The sequence below is a fragment of the Nyctereutes procyonoides genome, unplaced genomic scaffold (genome assembly GCF_905146905.1).
Source record: "Nyctereutes procyonoides isolate TBG_1078 unplaced genomic scaffold, NYPRO_anot_genome, whole genome shotgun sequence".
NCBI lineage: Eukaryota > Metazoa > Chordata > Mammalia > Carnivora > Canidae > Nyctereutes > Nyctereutes procyonoides.
Window position 1 is genome coordinate 31,948,967 of NW_026575159.1, and position 15,677 is coordinate 31,964,643.

The 15,677-nt window shown below is 68.9% G+C and overlaps 1 protein-coding gene across 1 annotated transcript in view; it reads left to right on the plus strand.

The window, feature by feature from the left end:
• ADGRB1 (adhesion G protein-coupled receptor B1) overlaps nucleotides 1-15,677 on the plus strand; it is a 73,763-nt gene that overhangs the window by 49,782 nt on the left and 8,304 nt on the right. Inside the window, exons 19-25 of the mRNA XM_055314421.1 lie at nucleotides 3,967-4,070; nucleotides 6,385-6,487; nucleotides 7,073-7,223; nucleotides 8,659-8,728; nucleotides 9,983-10,049; nucleotides 12,040-12,125; nucleotides 15,470-15,641. Of these exons, the coding sequence (XP_055170396.1) occupies nucleotides 3,967-4,070; nucleotides 6,385-6,487; nucleotides 7,073-7,223; nucleotides 8,659-8,728; nucleotides 9,983-10,049; nucleotides 12,040-12,125; nucleotides 15,470-15,641 (753 nt within the window). The remainder of the gene's footprint in view (nucleotides 1-3,966; nucleotides 4,071-6,384; nucleotides 6,488-7,072; nucleotides 7,224-8,658; nucleotides 8,729-9,982; nucleotides 10,050-12,039; nucleotides 12,126-15,469; nucleotides 15,642-15,677) is intronic.

Genomic DNA, 15,677 nt, shown 5'->3' on the forward strand with positions numbered 1-15,677 from the left:
GCCTCTCTGGAAGGCTGGCCTGCACCCGCAGCCGCCAGGGCCAAGCATTTGGGCCCCTGTGCCGGGGTGGGCGGGCAAGGGCGCCGCCGGTCTGTGGGGAGCTGGCGGTTCTGTTTGGCAGGGGGTCGGCAGCTGTGGTTGGGGACTCCTGGTGTCAGCGTGTGTCGGGGCCCACCCATGCCCCAAGGGAGCTGAGGCTGCAGTAGAGCAGTGCGCGGTGCCCAGGGTCACCCCGTGGCCAGGGGGCTGAGGGCCAGCTGCCCCGCCGCCATGGGCCTTGGGCTTCTGGTCCATGAGACGGTGCAGCCGGGGGCCCTTCCTGATGGTGGGACCCCGCCGTGGGCATGGGCATGAGCTCGGAGCCCGAGTGCCAGGGGGGCCAGGGTGGGCTCTGTCCCCTGCCCTGGGAGCTCCTGTCCCGGCCCGCTCTGGCCCCGGGGACAGCTGACGCAGAGGCGCTGGGTGGGAGGGGCGCGAGGGGGACGTAGCTGTCATGCAGCCCGTCATCTGCGCTAACACTCATGAGGGGCTGGGCCGGGGCCTGTGCCAGACCCCAGTCCTACACGGGAGGAGCACGGGGTGTGACGGGGGAGACAGACATGTGTCTGCCCAGGCCTGCGCAGCCCAGGCCGTGGGGACAGAGGCTCTGGGGACACAGCCACAGCTTCCTTCCCTCCCTGGGGGCGGCATGAGGAGGAGGTGTGGAGCGGGGTCCTGAGGGGTGAATAGGAGTTCACCAGCTGAGCTTCGTGGAGAGGACGGATGGTCACGCCAGTGGAGGTGAGGAGGGCAGGAGACAGGTGGGGCTCCGAGGGCAGGGCAGGGGCGCGGGCACTGCTGGAAGGCCAGGGACAGTGGAGCCGCATCCTGAAGGCAGCGGGGAGTGGGGTGGCAGGGGGGATAGCAGGGAACGGTGGTGGGACCGGGACTTGGAGGGGTCCCAGCGGCGGTGAGGGCAGGATAACCCCGCTGGCAGGTGGTGGCCAGGCCTGGGGTGAGATGGGGTGCCGCCCCGGCTGGGGCTGGGTGGGGATTTGGGTCCGAGCACGTGGGACCCGGGGATCCTGGGGTACGGGGTGCCTGCAGGAGGTCGGAGCCAGCACAGGGGCTGAGAGTTGGTGGAGGGGGGTGCTGCAGTTGCGCCCCAGGAGCCAGGAGGCCGAGGTCACCGGTGGGGGCAGAGAAGCCAGGGGGGGCCCCCCTCTGCCACCAGCACCGCGGGAGTGAGCTGACCGTGGGGGGTGGAGGAGTCACGTCTCCGCGGCTGAGTCACGTCTGTGAGGGGGCGAAGCCCGAGCCTCTGAGCCACAGCAGGGACCGAACCCGGGAGGTGTTGCAGCACCACACGCAGTACAGCACTCGCTGGCCCCGTGAAGCACGGTCGGTGCCACTGCCCGGGGTCGCCGCGATGTGCCGGGGCGCGTGCCCAGCTGCTCTGGGTCCCGGCTCGGCCTGCGGCTGGACCCCAGCCTCAGTGGCCCGGGGCTGGCTTGCGCGGGAGCCGTGGAGCAGGAGCAGGGCAGCAGAGATGGTGCCGAGGGAGGGACGTGTGCGTGGAGGCAGGTCAGATGGGCAGGGGGTTAAGAGGAGATTGAACCCGGGGGGCTCTGTGGGAGAAACCACGATGACCGTGTGGACAACCAAAGGGAGACTCCCTGGGTGTGGGGGCCGGTACCTGGCGAGCGTCAGGATGAGGGGCTGCTTCAGATTGCACACTCGGGGGGGCCGCTGCGGGCTGGGGGCCTCTCCAGTGAGAGAAGAGCCAGCCACATGAAGGTCAGAGGAAGAGCACCGGGCAGCGAGAGCAGCATGTGCAAAGGCCCTGGGGTGGCTCTGCACTTGGCCAGGGACCCGGTCTCCGGCAGGAGGCCGGCTGGCTTCTGTCTTCTCTCTCTCTCCGCGTGGGTTGGGGCCAATGTCTTGCCCTGGAAGTCCCCACACCAACCCTCCAACAAGAGCTAGAGTTCTTGGCACCCCCACCCGCTCGTTCAGCCCTCCCTCCCTCCCCGCATCACCTAGAAGCCGCGAGGCCAGGGCTGTCGGGAGTGACGGATGAGCCAGGTGGAGAGGAGGAGAGTGGGCGGGCAGGTGGGCAAGCTGGCGGGCGTGTGGCTGCCAGGCCTAATGAGGGCACACGGAGGCAGGTGGCCACGGAGGTCGGGGCCAGGGCCAGCCATGGAGCGGGTGCGAGCCACTTGCTCGGCCACCCTTGACACGCGTGTCAGCCGGGCTTCGAGGGTGCCAGCAAGTTCAAGGGTGCAGGCCACAGCCGGGGGCCCCTGTGCTGGAGCCGCCCCCAGGACCGCTGACGGCTCGGCTGACCTTGGCCGACGCGTGCCTCTTCCCGGGAGGAGCCTGGCTTCCCTTGTCCGTTCGTCCAGCCTGCACAGGGGCGGGGAGTCCGGGCGGCCTGAGGACGCCGGGCAGTCACCCCCCAGGCTGGGCCTGAGTGACACCCGCAGGGCCTGGGGGGCAGGAGGTGGTGTTTCCAGGGCAGGGCATGGCTGTCCAGGCCCCGGAGCAGCCTGCAGGCAGGTGCAGGGCACAGCACAAGGGGGGGGGCGCGCCATGCCTCCCCTCGGGGAGCACCCCCTTAGGGGCACGCAGGATGCCAGAGGTGCCAGCCCAGGGCCAGAAGGCTGGGCCGGGGAGCCAGGGAGGTGGACGGGCTGCATGGACAGCCACCGGGGTCTGCAGGGGCCGCGGAGCTGCTCCGAAGGGTGTTGGCCACGGCAGACTTGAGCAGGGACAGGAGTGGCCCCTTGAGGGTGGGGGAGCCCCCAAGAAGCCCCTGTCCCCCAGCACACCGCCTCCTCAAGCCCAGAGGCAGCAGGCTGGGGAGGGGCTGCAGAGCCGGCCCTCGGTCCCCCCACGGCCCCGGGGTTCCTCTGGCGGAGGAGCCCCGCTCAGTCCTCCACAAATACCCGCTGGCCACCTGCCACGCGGTGCCGGCGTGCCCTGCCCGCTGCGGGAGGGGACCCAGGGGCCCTCGGCATGGAGCGCGCAGGTCAGGCAGTGACACGGGGGTGAGTGAGGGAAGTACACAGAAGTGGGGACCAGCCGGGCACTTGGGGTGGCACGTGGGGGGCAGCAGGCCCGTCGTACAGCCCAAGGCCCCTTGAAGGGCACCACAAGGTGGCTGGAGAGGGTGTCCTGGGCAGGGGGACTGGCTGGTGGGAACAGGGAGGGCCCACGATGAGGGGCAGTGTCATGAGGTGGAGGGAGAAGGGGGCAGCCTAGGCCCCAGGGCCCTTGGAGCATCTGGGCGGTGATGGGGGGTGGACGGGCAGGGGTCCCCGGGCAGGGCGAGGATGTGACCTCTGGTAGCATTTTACAGACTTCTCTGGCTGAGGCTTGGAGCAGTGCCATGGGGACCGGGCCTGGAGGGGTGTGGGGGTGCAGAGCAGTGGGCCCCGCAGAGCCGGAGGGATGGGGGGAGGAGTGCGGGCAGGCGCACCTGGCGGGGTGTGGGGCAGCAGGTGTTGGGGGTGGGACGGGTGAGGCAGTGGAGGCTGGACGCTGCTGTCGGATGCTGCTAGGATGCAGCTGGTGCCGAGGCCGGCCAGGAAGCCCGCTGTTCCGCTCTTGGCTGCTGTTCTGGGGCACGCAGCCTGGGGCTGTCGTGAGGGCCCCGGGGCCCCCGGGACCTGTCTGTGTGCTCCTCTGGAATGGGGGAGTCCGTGAAACATGGGCAGAGCCTTCATCGCCAGGCCTGACAGGTGGCTATGATGGTGGGGGGCAGACCGCCCCCCAGCCAGGGATGAGAACCCCTCACTGGGGACAGCCCAGACCAGGGGCCCGGGGCGCAGGGGCGCGCGTGGGGGTGCTGGGGTCATAGAGGGAAGGCTTGGGGCCGGCATCGCCCAGTGTCCGGGCCGCACGGAGTGAGCTGGGGCCCACCGCCCGGGGCCTCGGTCCACACCTGCCCGGCCCCTCACTCCGCGCTCTCCGCCCTGGACTCCTCAGAACATGGAGAAGGTGATCGTGCCGTCTGTGACGCTCATCGTGGGCTGCGGCGTGTCGTCCCTCACCCTGCTCATGCTGATCATCATCTACGTCTCCGTGTGGAGGTGGGGCCCAAGTGTGTGGCCAGGGGCCGGGGTGGGGGCCCCAGTGGGTCCCAGGCGCGAGGTGGTCGGGGTCAGGGCTTGTCCCTTCTCTGTGAGAGTGGCCGCGGCGGTGGTCTGGTGCGGAGCCCCCTTCCGGGTCAGCAGCGCCACCCCACCCCCCGCGGTCACCGCTGCCCCAATTTCCCCTGCCCACCCCCTCCCTGCCTCCACCGCTACCCTCTGTCCTCTGTCCCCTCCCTCCCGCCAGCCCCCCACCCGCTCCCCCCCACCAGATGACACTGATGTGCTGGTGGGGGGCACCCTTCTGCTCCTCCCCCCCCCACGAGTGCACGGGGCGGCCACGCGTCCTTCTGCCTCCCAGTGCACTCCTGGCTGATGCCCGGCAGCCCCAGCCCCGGGACCTCGGAGCCCCCAGTTCTGTGTCCCACCATGTGGATGGGCAAGGCCACAGGCTTCTCTGAGCCCAGGGTCATGTCCCAGGGCAAGAACCTCTGCTCACACCCCTGTCCCCCACCCCCCTCCCCCAGGCACAGGGCCTCCTCCTAGGGCCCCTGGGCACCCCCCAGCGGTCCCCGGTCCTGGGGTGGGGGCCCGTACGGCAGGTGTAGCCCCCCGCACAGCAGGGTAGGCTCAGGTGTGGGAGGGCGGGTGTGCGCCTGCGGGGGGGGGTCTCTCCTCCCCACCCAGCGCCCTGCTTCGAGCCCCGCCGAGCAGAGGTATAGGACAGGGAGTCTGAGTCAAGGTCACCCACCCCGCAGCTGCCTGTCTGTCTCCGTGGGCAGCAGAATTGATGTCGCACCCCGAGGCCCACAGGGAGAGATCGATGGGTCAATGGGGACGGGCGGCCTGTGCTCCCCGTGCCCCCTCCTCATCCTGCCCGAGGGCAGGAGCTGACCCTGAACTGCCAAGCCACGCAGGTCCGGCCTGCACCAGGGCCCGTCCTAGCCGGGCGGGGGGGGGACCGCTGTCCCCAAGCCCCCCGGCCTCTTAGCCCGCTGGCCCAGCCCCTCCAGCCCCGCCCGCTGCAGCTCTGAGGGCTCTGCCCATGGTTTGCAGAGCACCTCCTTCCCCAGCTCTGCTGGCCGCGTCACTGCCCCTGTGAGCTGCAGTCAGGACCCCACCCCCGCGGTCCCCATGAGGAAATGGGGACCTACAGAGAGACAGTGACCCGCCCAGGCACATCAGGGCGTGTCATGGCCCCTAAGGCGCAGCCCTGGACCCTGTGCTCACCCCCTGCCTGGGTCTCAGCCCCCAAGGCCACTGGGAAACGGGCAGCAGAGGTGATGGCAGCTAACGCCTCCTGCCTCCTGCCTCCTGCCCCTGCGATCTCAGCCACAGCCCTGAGCGGCAGGCGCTCTCCCCTCCGGCCGTCTCGCAGATGGGAGACCAAGGCACAGAGGAGCTGGGCCACTTGCCCGGTGTCACACAGCCAGGATGGGGCTGAGCCGCTGCGGGCATGGGCTCTGCAGCGCAGCCTCAGAACGCTTTGTCTTTCTGCCTCAGAGCCAGGATCACACAGGGTGGGAAGGGCTGCAGGGGGACAGCTGGGGTGGAACCAGGAGCCCCCAGACAGTGAGACCCCGGAAATGAGCTGTGTCCCCGGGATCCAAACACAAGAGGGGATCTTGCACAAAAAGGAGAAGCAATTCTAAGGAAGAGCCCTCCCTAGCAGGAGTGGGCAGCTGTGCCAGTGGTTCCCGTGGCCTTCCCTGGCACCTGTGTGCTAGAATCATACGTGGTAGAGCGGAAGTGGGGGTGGGGGTGGGGGTGATGGTGGAGGAGGTGTGGTGATGGTGACGATGGTGGTGGTGGAGGCGGTGGTGGTGGTGATGGTGACGATGGTGATGGTGGAGGTGATGGTGGTGGTGGTGGTGGTGATGGAGGTGGTGATGGTGATGGTGATGATGGTGGAGGAGGTGTAGTGATGGATGGTGACGATGGTGATGGTGGAGGCAATGGTGGTGGTGCTTTGTGTGGTGGTGGTGGTGATGGTGATAGTGGAGGAGATGGTGATGGTGATGATGATGGTGGTGGTGATGGTGACAATGGTGATGGTGGTGGTGATGGTGACAATGGTGATGGTGGAGGCGATGGTGATGGTGGAGGCGATGGCGACGGTGCTGGGTGTGGTGTTGGTGGTGTTGGTGGTGTTGATGGCAATGGTGATGGTGGAGGCGATGGTGGTGAGGCGATGGCGATGGTGGAGGTGACAGTGGTGGTAGCAGCACCGTGTCCGGGGAGGAGGTAGTGCTGTAGTGTTGATATGGCCGCAGGATCCGAGTTCCTGTGAGGATGAGCCCGCTCTCTCCCGTAGGTACATCCGCTCAGAGCGCTCTGTCATCCTCATCAACTTTTGCTTGTCCATCATCTCCTCCAATGCCCTCATTCTCATCGGGCAGACCCAGACCCGCAATAAGGTATACGGTCTGTGCCCTCCCATGCATGGCCCGGGGCACCCAGGCGGGACAGGGTGGGGGGATGACCCCAAAAGGATCCCAGGAAAGCTTAGGGCGGGGAGTGCTGGAGCCACATGGAGTTCTCGCTCTCCAGCTGGCCAGGGCACAGGGCCCTGGTGTCTGCAGTCTCCAGCTGGACTGGCCCAGGCTGTGTCCCCTTGTCTGCCCTGCCATGTGGCCTTGGGGGAGACCTGCCCTCCCTGGGTGTCGAGTTCACCACCTGCTGAGCAGACGGGCTCCTATGAGCAGGTGCCGTGTCTCCCAATGGCTGAGGAAGGCGGGGCGGGGGGGCCTCTGTCCCTGGCGGAGGGGGCCACACAGCCCCTGGGGGCACAGGGAGCCTGGGTGCTCAACAGGCCAGCTCGAGGCAGTGGACCAGGTGAGCCTTCAGTGGCTTCCTGCGGTGGGACGTCCCGGCCTGAGCCCCGGGTACCCTGGGCCTGGCGCCTCCCGGCCGCAGCGGGCCCCTCCCTCGGGGCAGGCGTGGGAATGGGTGAGCGGGCACCTGCCCCCTGAGCCGCCTGCCCACCCAACTGCCCTGCCCAGGTGGTGTGCACGCTGGTGGCTGCCTTCCTGCACTTCTTCTTCCTGTCGTCCTTCTGCTGGGTGCTCACCGAGGCCTGGCAGTCCTACATGGCCGTGACCGGCCGCCTCAGGAACCGCCTCATCCGCAAACGCTTTCTCTGCCTGGGCTGGGGTGAGCTGCGCGGGCAGGTGGGCGGTGGGCCACCTCCCTACCCCGCCCCTCTGCCCATTGTCCTGGGCCTGCTTGTCCCTGCCCCTGCGTCCTCCCCTGTCCCTGTGCCCCCCTCCTCTGCCCCCTTATGACCCCCCTCCTTGAGGCCCCTCCCCTCCCCTTTTGTGGCCCCCCTCCCCCTTGAGGCCCCTCTCCTCCCCCTTTGTGACCTCCCACCCCCTTGAGGCTCCTCCCCTCCCCCCTTTTGGCCCCCATCTCCCTTGAGGCCCCTCCCCTCCCCCCTTGTGGCCCCCATCTCCCTTGAGGCCCCTCCCCTCCCCCTTTGTGGCCTCCCACCCCCTTGAGGCTCCTCCCCTCCCCCTTTGTGGCCCCCCCTCTCCCTTGAGGCCCCTCCCCTCCCCCTTTGTGGCCTCCCACCCCCTTGAGGCTCCTCCCCTCCCCCTTTGTGGCCCCCATCTCCCTTGACGCTCCTCCCCTCCCCCCTTGTGGCCCCCATCTCCCTTGATGCTCCTCCCCTCCCCCTTTGTGGCCCCCATCTCCCTTGAGGCCCCTCTCCTCCCCCTTTGTGGCCTCCCTCCTCCTTGAGGCTCCTCCCCTCCCCCTTTGTGGCCACCATCTCCCTTGACGCTCCTCCCCTCCCCCTTTGTGGCCCCCATCTCCCTTGAGGCCCCTCCCCTCCCCCTTTGTGGCCTCCCACCCCCTTGAGGCTCCTCCCCTCCCCCTTTGTGGCCCCCGTCTCCCTTGAGGCCCCTCCCCTCCCCCTTTGTGGCCTCCCACCCCCTTGAGGCTCCTCCCCTCCCCCTTTGTGGCCCCCATCTCCCTTGATGCTCCTCCCCTCCCCCCTTGTGGCCCCCATCTCCCTTGAGGCCCCTCTCCTCCCCCTTTGTGGCCTCCCTCCTCCTTGAGGCTCCTCCCCTCCCCCTTTGTGGCCCTCATCTCCCTTGACACTCCTCTCCTCCCCCCCCTTGTGGCCCCTCCTCTGCCCCCTGTGGCCCTTCCCCTCCCCCTTTGTGGTTCCCCCACCCCCTTGAGGCCCTTCCCCTACCCCCTGTGGCCCCTCCCCTCCCCTCCCCCCAGCCTCCCTAACGTTGCCAGATAAAATGTGAAGCCAAGTTCTATTTGAATTTCAGATAATGAGTTATTTTTAAGCATGCCCCGCTCAACGTTTGGGACACACAATAAAAATGGTTTCTTTTTTATCTGAAATTCGAGCGCGGCACGGTGTCCTGCGTTTGGTGTGCTGACCCGCCGCCAGGCCCCCAGGCCCGTGGGCCCTCCCCCGGTCCCCCCTCCCCTGTCCCCTCTCTCATGCTCAGGGGCTGGCAGCTCTGCCCCCATCTCGGCCCACCCGCGGGGCCGGGAGGAGGCGGCGGGCGGCCGGGGCTGGACAGCGGGCACTGGGCACCGACGCGCTTTCTTTCTGCTCCTCCCCCAGGGCTCCCTGCGCTGGTCGTGGCCATTTCTGTGGGATTCACCAAGGCCAAAGGGTACAGCACCATGAACTAGTGAGTCGGGGCGGGGTGGGGATGGGGTGGAGGCCGCTCGGCTCCCCCAGACCCTCCCACTGCCGTAGAGGTGACAGCTGGCTGGTGCCCGAATCAGAGGACAGAGCCGAGGCTGGGAGGGCAGGGGCCCCGGGGCCGGAGCGGCCCGCTCCTCGCAGGCAGCGGGTGGGCAGCAGGATGGAGACGGAGGCGCAGGGCCAGCAGAGCTTCCCGCCTCCTCTCAGGTGTCCATGGACAGGTTGTTAGCCTCAGTGCCCTCTCTGCACCAGAGTGTCCACACCTGTATGACGACGGTGACCTGGGGGCCATGTGGCCCCAAGGAGGGCAAGGCGGGTGGTAAGGGGCCTGTTTCACAGTTGAAGCCAGTGAGGCCCTGAGGGGTCAGCTGGGCCAGGCAGGTCCGGGGGCCTTGAATGCCAAGCCAGGAAGCTTGGGGTTATCCTAAGCCATGTGGCTTCCAGGGTGGGGGGAGAGGAACCAGGCCCGGAGGATTCTGCGGCCTCAGGCACGGGGAAGAATGGGGGAGCCAGAGGCAAGGGGAGGCCTGACACAGGCTGGTGCCCTGTGGAGCCCTGGGGTTGGGGGGGCCAGGCCGTGGCCGGGCAGCAGGGGCAGTGGACATGGGTGAGGATCCAGTTACTGGAACTCCCAGTAGGGTGAGTGCCTGGAGGTAACCGTGGACACGGCCGCAGAGCTGAGGGGGTCAGGGCTGGATCGGGGGAAGACTAGGGGTTCTGAAGGCTGAAGAGGAGTTCAGACAGTGTGGGGTGGAGGAAACGCCCCGGGAAGGAGGTGGTGTCTTCACTGGCCCAGGGTTCCTGTGGGGTCCAGGAGATTTGGGGAAGCGTGGGGCCGGTGACCCCGTCTGGCATGAGAAGGGGCCAGACGTGCGAGCCGAGGACTGGGTGCCCGGCCATGGGGCCCGGGGTGAGTAGGCAGGTCAGGGACCCGACCCAGGATTGTGGCATCGGTCAGGAAGAAGGGTCTGTGCGTGAGGTGGGGAGGGTCTAGGAGGAGAGTTGGGGCCAGCCTGGGGCGGTCAGGACACCCTCGCCTCGGCCACCTGGGCCGCCTGGGCCACCGCCGTGTGCCCACTTGTCACTCCGCAGACCGGGCCAGGGGCTCCCGAGGGCCTGGAGGCCGGAGCAGATGTGCAGCGTGCGGGAGGCCCTGCTGACCACCGAGCTCCTGCCGCGCCTTCCTGGGGGGGGGGACGTCCCGTCTGGCCACTGACCAGCCTGTCTCCCTCCCCAGCTGCTGGCTCTCCCTGGAGGGGGGACTGCTGTACGCCTTCGTGGGACCGGCCGCGGCTGTCGTGCTGGTACTGACCCCTCCCCATGGTCCAGGCTGGGGCCTGGGGCGGGACCCATCACCCTCAGGGTCACCTTGCACCCAACCTGCCCTCAGGGTACAGGGGTGCAGAGACTGGGCTGCAGTGCTGGCCTTTGTTTCCCTGAGCACAGCTTGTGTGCTTATCGGGCACCGGCTGCGTACCGGCCGGGAGGGAGATCCATGTGGGTTCGCGGGGTGAGTGATGGGTTGGGGGGATGAGTGGGCAGCGGGGAGTGCCTGCTAGGCCTGGGTGACGAGCAGAGCCGCCAGCAGAGCCTGAGGCCGGGGGCCAGGGCTTGTCCCTTGCTGCCCCCGCTTTCCCCTCCAGAGAAGGAAGTGGCTCCTCCTCGCCCTGCCTTCCCTTACGCCTCTGGGGGATGCGGAGCGGGGCCAGGTGGTCCCCAAGATTGTCGTTCCCAAGTTAGGGCCGGGCAGGGGGAGCTGGGCATGGCAGGGGGGCCATGCTCTCCTGCCCCCCCAGGCAGGGCCGCAGCACTCGGGGCCTGGGCATGGGCACGGGGTGCTAGCTGGGGGCGCGGAGGCGGTGGGCAGCAGCCTCCTTTATTCCTCGAAGGAAGAGGTCTCCGTGCCCTGCATGTCAATGCGGCACTTCAGAGGCCAGGCCAGCTCCCCTTGTAAAGACAGGCGGCCCAGGAGGCCGGGAGGCCCAGATGGCGAGGCAGGAGCCCCCTCCCCCGCGTCCCCTCCCTGGTGCACCGTCCTGATCTGCCCCCCCCCCCCGGCCCCTGCAGTAACGTGGGGACACCCAGGTAAAGACCGGGCAGAACCCACTGTGGGAGGGGCGGCACCGGCTGCTGTCCCCTCCCTCTCTGCCCTGGCCTTGTCAGAAAATGAGGTCACCCAGGAAAGACGCCTCCACCCCGGTCAGGCCTGCCAGCGTGGGTGCCCGAGCCTGGGAACGTGCCTGGGAACGTTCCGTGTGCACGAGGATGGAAGGCAGGGCCCGACCCGCGCGGTGTGGGCGGCGGAGCTGCGGGGAGTCGGCCTCCGGGTTCCCCTGGGTTCCAGGGGGCTGGGGCTGGGCCTCACACCTCCGTCAGGCCGCCCCTGCAGCCTGGGAGCCCCAGGGAGGGCATTCGGGGAGCAAAGTAACAGCCTCCCCACGCAGGAGAAGAGGAGAGAGGAACCCCAAGGTCGCGCAGCTGGGCCCTCGGGGGGTGATTGCTTTCGGGACTTGAACACCAAGAGGCACTTTCTAGGGTGAGGGTGCCCAGCAGGAGGGGTCGGGAAGGATGCTGTGGCAGAGAGCGCAGGGGCAGCGTGGCCCGGGTAGAGCCAGGATGGGGAGATGTCCCCGAGACTGCCCTCAGGTCAGGCCCTAGTGAGGGGTGAGCTCCCTGTGGCGGGAGGGATGTAAGGAGTGAGGGGGTGGGAAGACCGCAGGGTAGGCCTGGGCGCGGACGGCAGCTGGATCCCCTGAGGTCCTTCTGGGGTCGGAACAGGTGGGCACCCTGGGGGTGCGTGGCGGGGGCAGCCTGACCTCTGACCTCTGCCGCTGACCTCTGTGGTCATGGGCCGTTCAGTGCAGACCACCCCGGGCCCCAGCCCAAGGGGAGAGCTCCCCGCATCAGCCTCTGGGCCCCAGCTGGCTCCTCCTGGCCCCCCCGTGTGCACCCTGCCGTGGGTCCTCGTGGAGCAGGCCGCGTGGGAGGGTCACATGGGGGCTTGGGCTGGAGCACCCCACCCTGGGTGGGCTCTTGTGGCAGGAGAACCCCACTACCAGCGGGGGCTCTGGGGCAGCTGGCCAGGCCCAGGAGAGGGCGCTGGGGGGCCCGGCAGCCGGTCCCGGTGGCTCTCCCAGCCCCCTGGAGCCTCGCCTCCCGGCCTGGGGAGTGGGGTCCCTGTCCCCGTGCTGTGGGCGGGAGCACCGTGGGGCCCTGGTGAGGACCTGGAGCCCAGCGCCCCGAGCCCCGCGGGCTGTACTGCGCCCCCACGCCCTGTGCCTCTCTGCCTGGCAGGTGAACATGGTCATCGGGATCCTGGTGTTCAACAAGCTCGTGTCCAAAGATGGCATCACGGACAAGAAGCTGAAGGAGCGGGCAGGGTAGGGCTGGGCCTGCCGAGGGCCTCACCTGCCTTGAGTCCAAAGGACCCAGAGCCCACCCCCTCCCCGCCAGGCCCCAGAGCAGGCAGGAAGACTGGGGTGCAGAGGTCCATGTAGGCTCACGGCTAGCCCCGGCCTCGCCCTGCGGCTCAGTTTCTCCGTCTGGCCTGTGGCAGGTCCTCAGAGACAGGGAAGCCCCCAGCAGGGACCACAGGGCTGATGGGAGGGAGCCCCCGGCCTGCCCCTTCCCTGCCGCGGGGTCCAGTGACCCCAAGTGAGGGTGTGACCTGGCCAGGGAGGACAGTCCGGGGACAGGTGGGGTGTTCCCACTGCCGGGGAGGCAGACCCGAGAGGGCGGCACGTGGCCAGAGGGCACATGGCGCTGCTGGAGGGCGAAGGCCGTGTGTGGTCGGGACAGGGAGCCCTGAGGTCCTGGACGGGGGCCACGTAGGTGGAGACCAAGCCCTCCTCTCGTCCTGCCCGGCCCTCTGAGCCCCCCCCCCTCCCCTCTGCCATGCCCTGGCTGGCGTCTGCGTGGGGCCCCCACCCCGCCCTCCTGTGCCCGTCCTGGATCTCTGTGTCTGTGTCCGTCTCCCTCATCCTCCTCCTGCTACCGTTGCGTCAGGACGCTGTCCCCTGGGTCCTTTGTGGTTTGTAGTCATGGTCAGAGCCTGTGCTGCTTCCGAGGAGGTGTGCAACCCTGGTGTGCCCGCGGCAGCTCAGAGGCTGGCCTCGCCGTCTGCAGGCCGGGGTGCCCCACTCCCGGGGCATGGTCCCCGGGGAGCCCCGCCCCTGCCCCTGTGACCCAAGGTCACCCACTCCCGTTCTGGGGCCGCGCACCAGGTCAGAGCCATGGAGCTGCATGAGCCAGGCGCTGTTTCACTTGCTCCTACCATAGCCCTCGAGGAGGCCCCCTTGTCCTGCTCCCGGTTTTACACCCAGTGGACCCAGGTCCAGGCGGCGTCAGTGGCCGGCACGGTGGGTCGGAGCCATCAGGCGGACGCTAGAGCCGGGGTGTCCGTGTGGCCGCTGCCTCCCAGAGCCCCTTCCTGGGTGTGCAGCGGGTGCCCTGGCCCCCCAGCACCCCTGCATGCGCCCATGCGGCCGTGCACAGAGCCTGGCTCCCTACATGCACAAGCACATGCACACCGACACCCGCACACTCAGACCCGCAGCGCGTGCAGCCTGGCCCTCACTCCCTGGAGGGGGCAGCACATGGTGTGTGTTTGAAGCTTTTTCTGTGCTCTTGTGTCCCCTGCCCGCTGGGTCATCCCCTAGCCCACCCCTCCCCGCCCTCCAGGGCCTGGGATGAGGCCAACCCGTGGGCAGGTGCCGCCCGGACAGACGGGGCAGCGTGACAACATGCTCCGCTGGGCGGTCACTGGTGTGTGGTGGTGCCGGGGGCGGGGACGCTCTCTGTGTACACGTGTGAGCTCGTGGGTGTGCACGGGCCCACGTGTGAGTGTGTGCGGTGTGTGGACACCCCTGCGCTGTGCTGGCTGCAGGTTCAAGGCAGGATGGGCCGTAGAGGCAGGAACCTATGGGAGGCCCGAGGCCCTGGGAATGCGCGGTTTGCTTCTCGCCAGCCTCTGCCATGGACGGGCCGTCACCAGAGCCGTGGGGGACGGTCCCTGAGAGGTCACGGGTCAGGCCTGAGGCCGAGGCCCTGCCCACCTGGATCCCGGCTCGTGGCCCTGCACCACCGCCGGGCATCGGACTTTCCGGGGGGCCTCCTGCCAGCGCCTCTCCTCCTCACCATCACTTGGCCTGCACCCGTGCAGCCACGTCCACGGGGTCTCTGCACCACCCCCCAGGGCCTGGGCTGCAGGAATTCGAGGACTTCAGGTCCCCAAGCCCAGGCCACCTGCCCGCCGCCTGCCTCTGGCCATAGGTGCCAAACCTCAGGCCCCAGGGAGATGAGGCGCAGCAGGAAGACTTCCCTGGGGGGGCTGTGCCCTGCCTCCTGGGTCTGCTCTGGAGGGGAGGGGAGCATGAGGGAGCCCCACCCGCCGTAGGGGAGACGCGCAGGTTCAGAGCTGGGCAGACAGAGGACAGCCAGGCAGTGCACGGAGCCATGGAGAGCCCACGTCTTCGGGCTCGGCACCGGGCACAGGGGGCCGGTCTGGGCACCCGTACTCCGGCTGGGGCCTGCACACAGCTCGCCCCCCAGCACCCGGTGTTGGCCTGGGCGGGTCACCCACCCTGGAGGGGAGGGAAGGGGAGCGGGCTGCTGGCCAGGAGACAAGAGGTTTGGAGGCTTCGAGGCAACACATGGCTCCGGCTTGAGCCTTGGGCAGCTGGCCAGGGAGCAGCCCTAGGGAAGACTCGGGGCTGGGGCCCGGATGGGGCGCTGGGTCCTGGAGTAGGGAGGGGGTGGGGTGAAGGGCGAGGGGGGGACGGAGGGGGGCGGAGGGGAACAGAGGGGGAGGTGGGCCTGTCTCCTGTGTGCCTGCCACCCAGGACAGAGAGGGTGCTGGGGAGAGGTCCTGTGGTCCTAGGGTCCCTCTCCAGGTTGGACTCCATTCGGGTCTTCCAGCCCCCGTGCCCCCAGCTCCCCGCTGCTGCCCCTGCCCACCCCTCACTTCTCCTGCCCCACCAGCTCTGCTCATCCTTTTGGCAAGGGGTGTCCTGTAAGGGGGGGAGTGGGTGGTCCCGACCTCGGCCCCCACCCCTGGCCACCTGCCCACGGAGCAGAACCCTGGAAGTCACGATGGTGGTGGGCGGGGGGTGGGAGTCAGGCGCGTTTCCCACACCCCTGCGGTGCACCCGTTGGGGGCAGACGGGCACAGAGCGGCCGCGGTGGTGCCCGGTAGTGCCCGGAGGTGCCAGCTCGCAGAGGGCAGGGACCGCCCCGAGGGTGAAGAACCTGTGGAGCCTGTGGGTCTCTGGTCTCGTCTCTGCCCCCCACCCTCACTGTCTGGCCCCGTCTGTGTGTCTGTGTGTCTGCGTGTCGTCTCTCCTCCCAGAGCAGCTCCCTGCTTCTCAGTCCAGAGCTCAGAGGCCTGGCCAAGCGCCCCCTCCGTGGCCACCTTGTAGTTGGGGCCCTGCACCCTGGGGGGCGGCCTGAGGACCCTGGGAGCTGGAACCTGCAGCAGCCTCGCCCTCAGCCCCAGCTCCTGCCTCCAGTGGGCCTCCCCTCCTGGGGCCTCCTGGACGTGAGGGACCCGGGTCTCCCAGGGGGCCCCCCCTCTCACGCTGCACACAGCCCGGGGACCTCGCTCAGGCCAGGCCGCAGGGCAGGTTGGGGCAGAGGGCTGCTCCCCGGGAGGGGCTGGAGGCGGGGGAGGAGGGGAGGGGAAGGGAGGGGCGGGCGGGGCAGCCCTGACGGGGCGCGCTGTCCCCAGGGCCTCGCTGTGGAGCTCCTGCGTGGTGCTGCCGCTGCTGGCGCTCACCTGGATGTCAGCCGTGCTCGCCGTCACCGACCGCCGCTCCGCCCTCTTCCAGATCCTGTTCGCCGTCTTCGACTCCCTGGAGGGCTTCGTCATAGTGATGGTGCACTGCATCCTGCGCAGAGAGGTGGGCACCCGCCCCCAGCCCTCCGTGGGGGGCGGG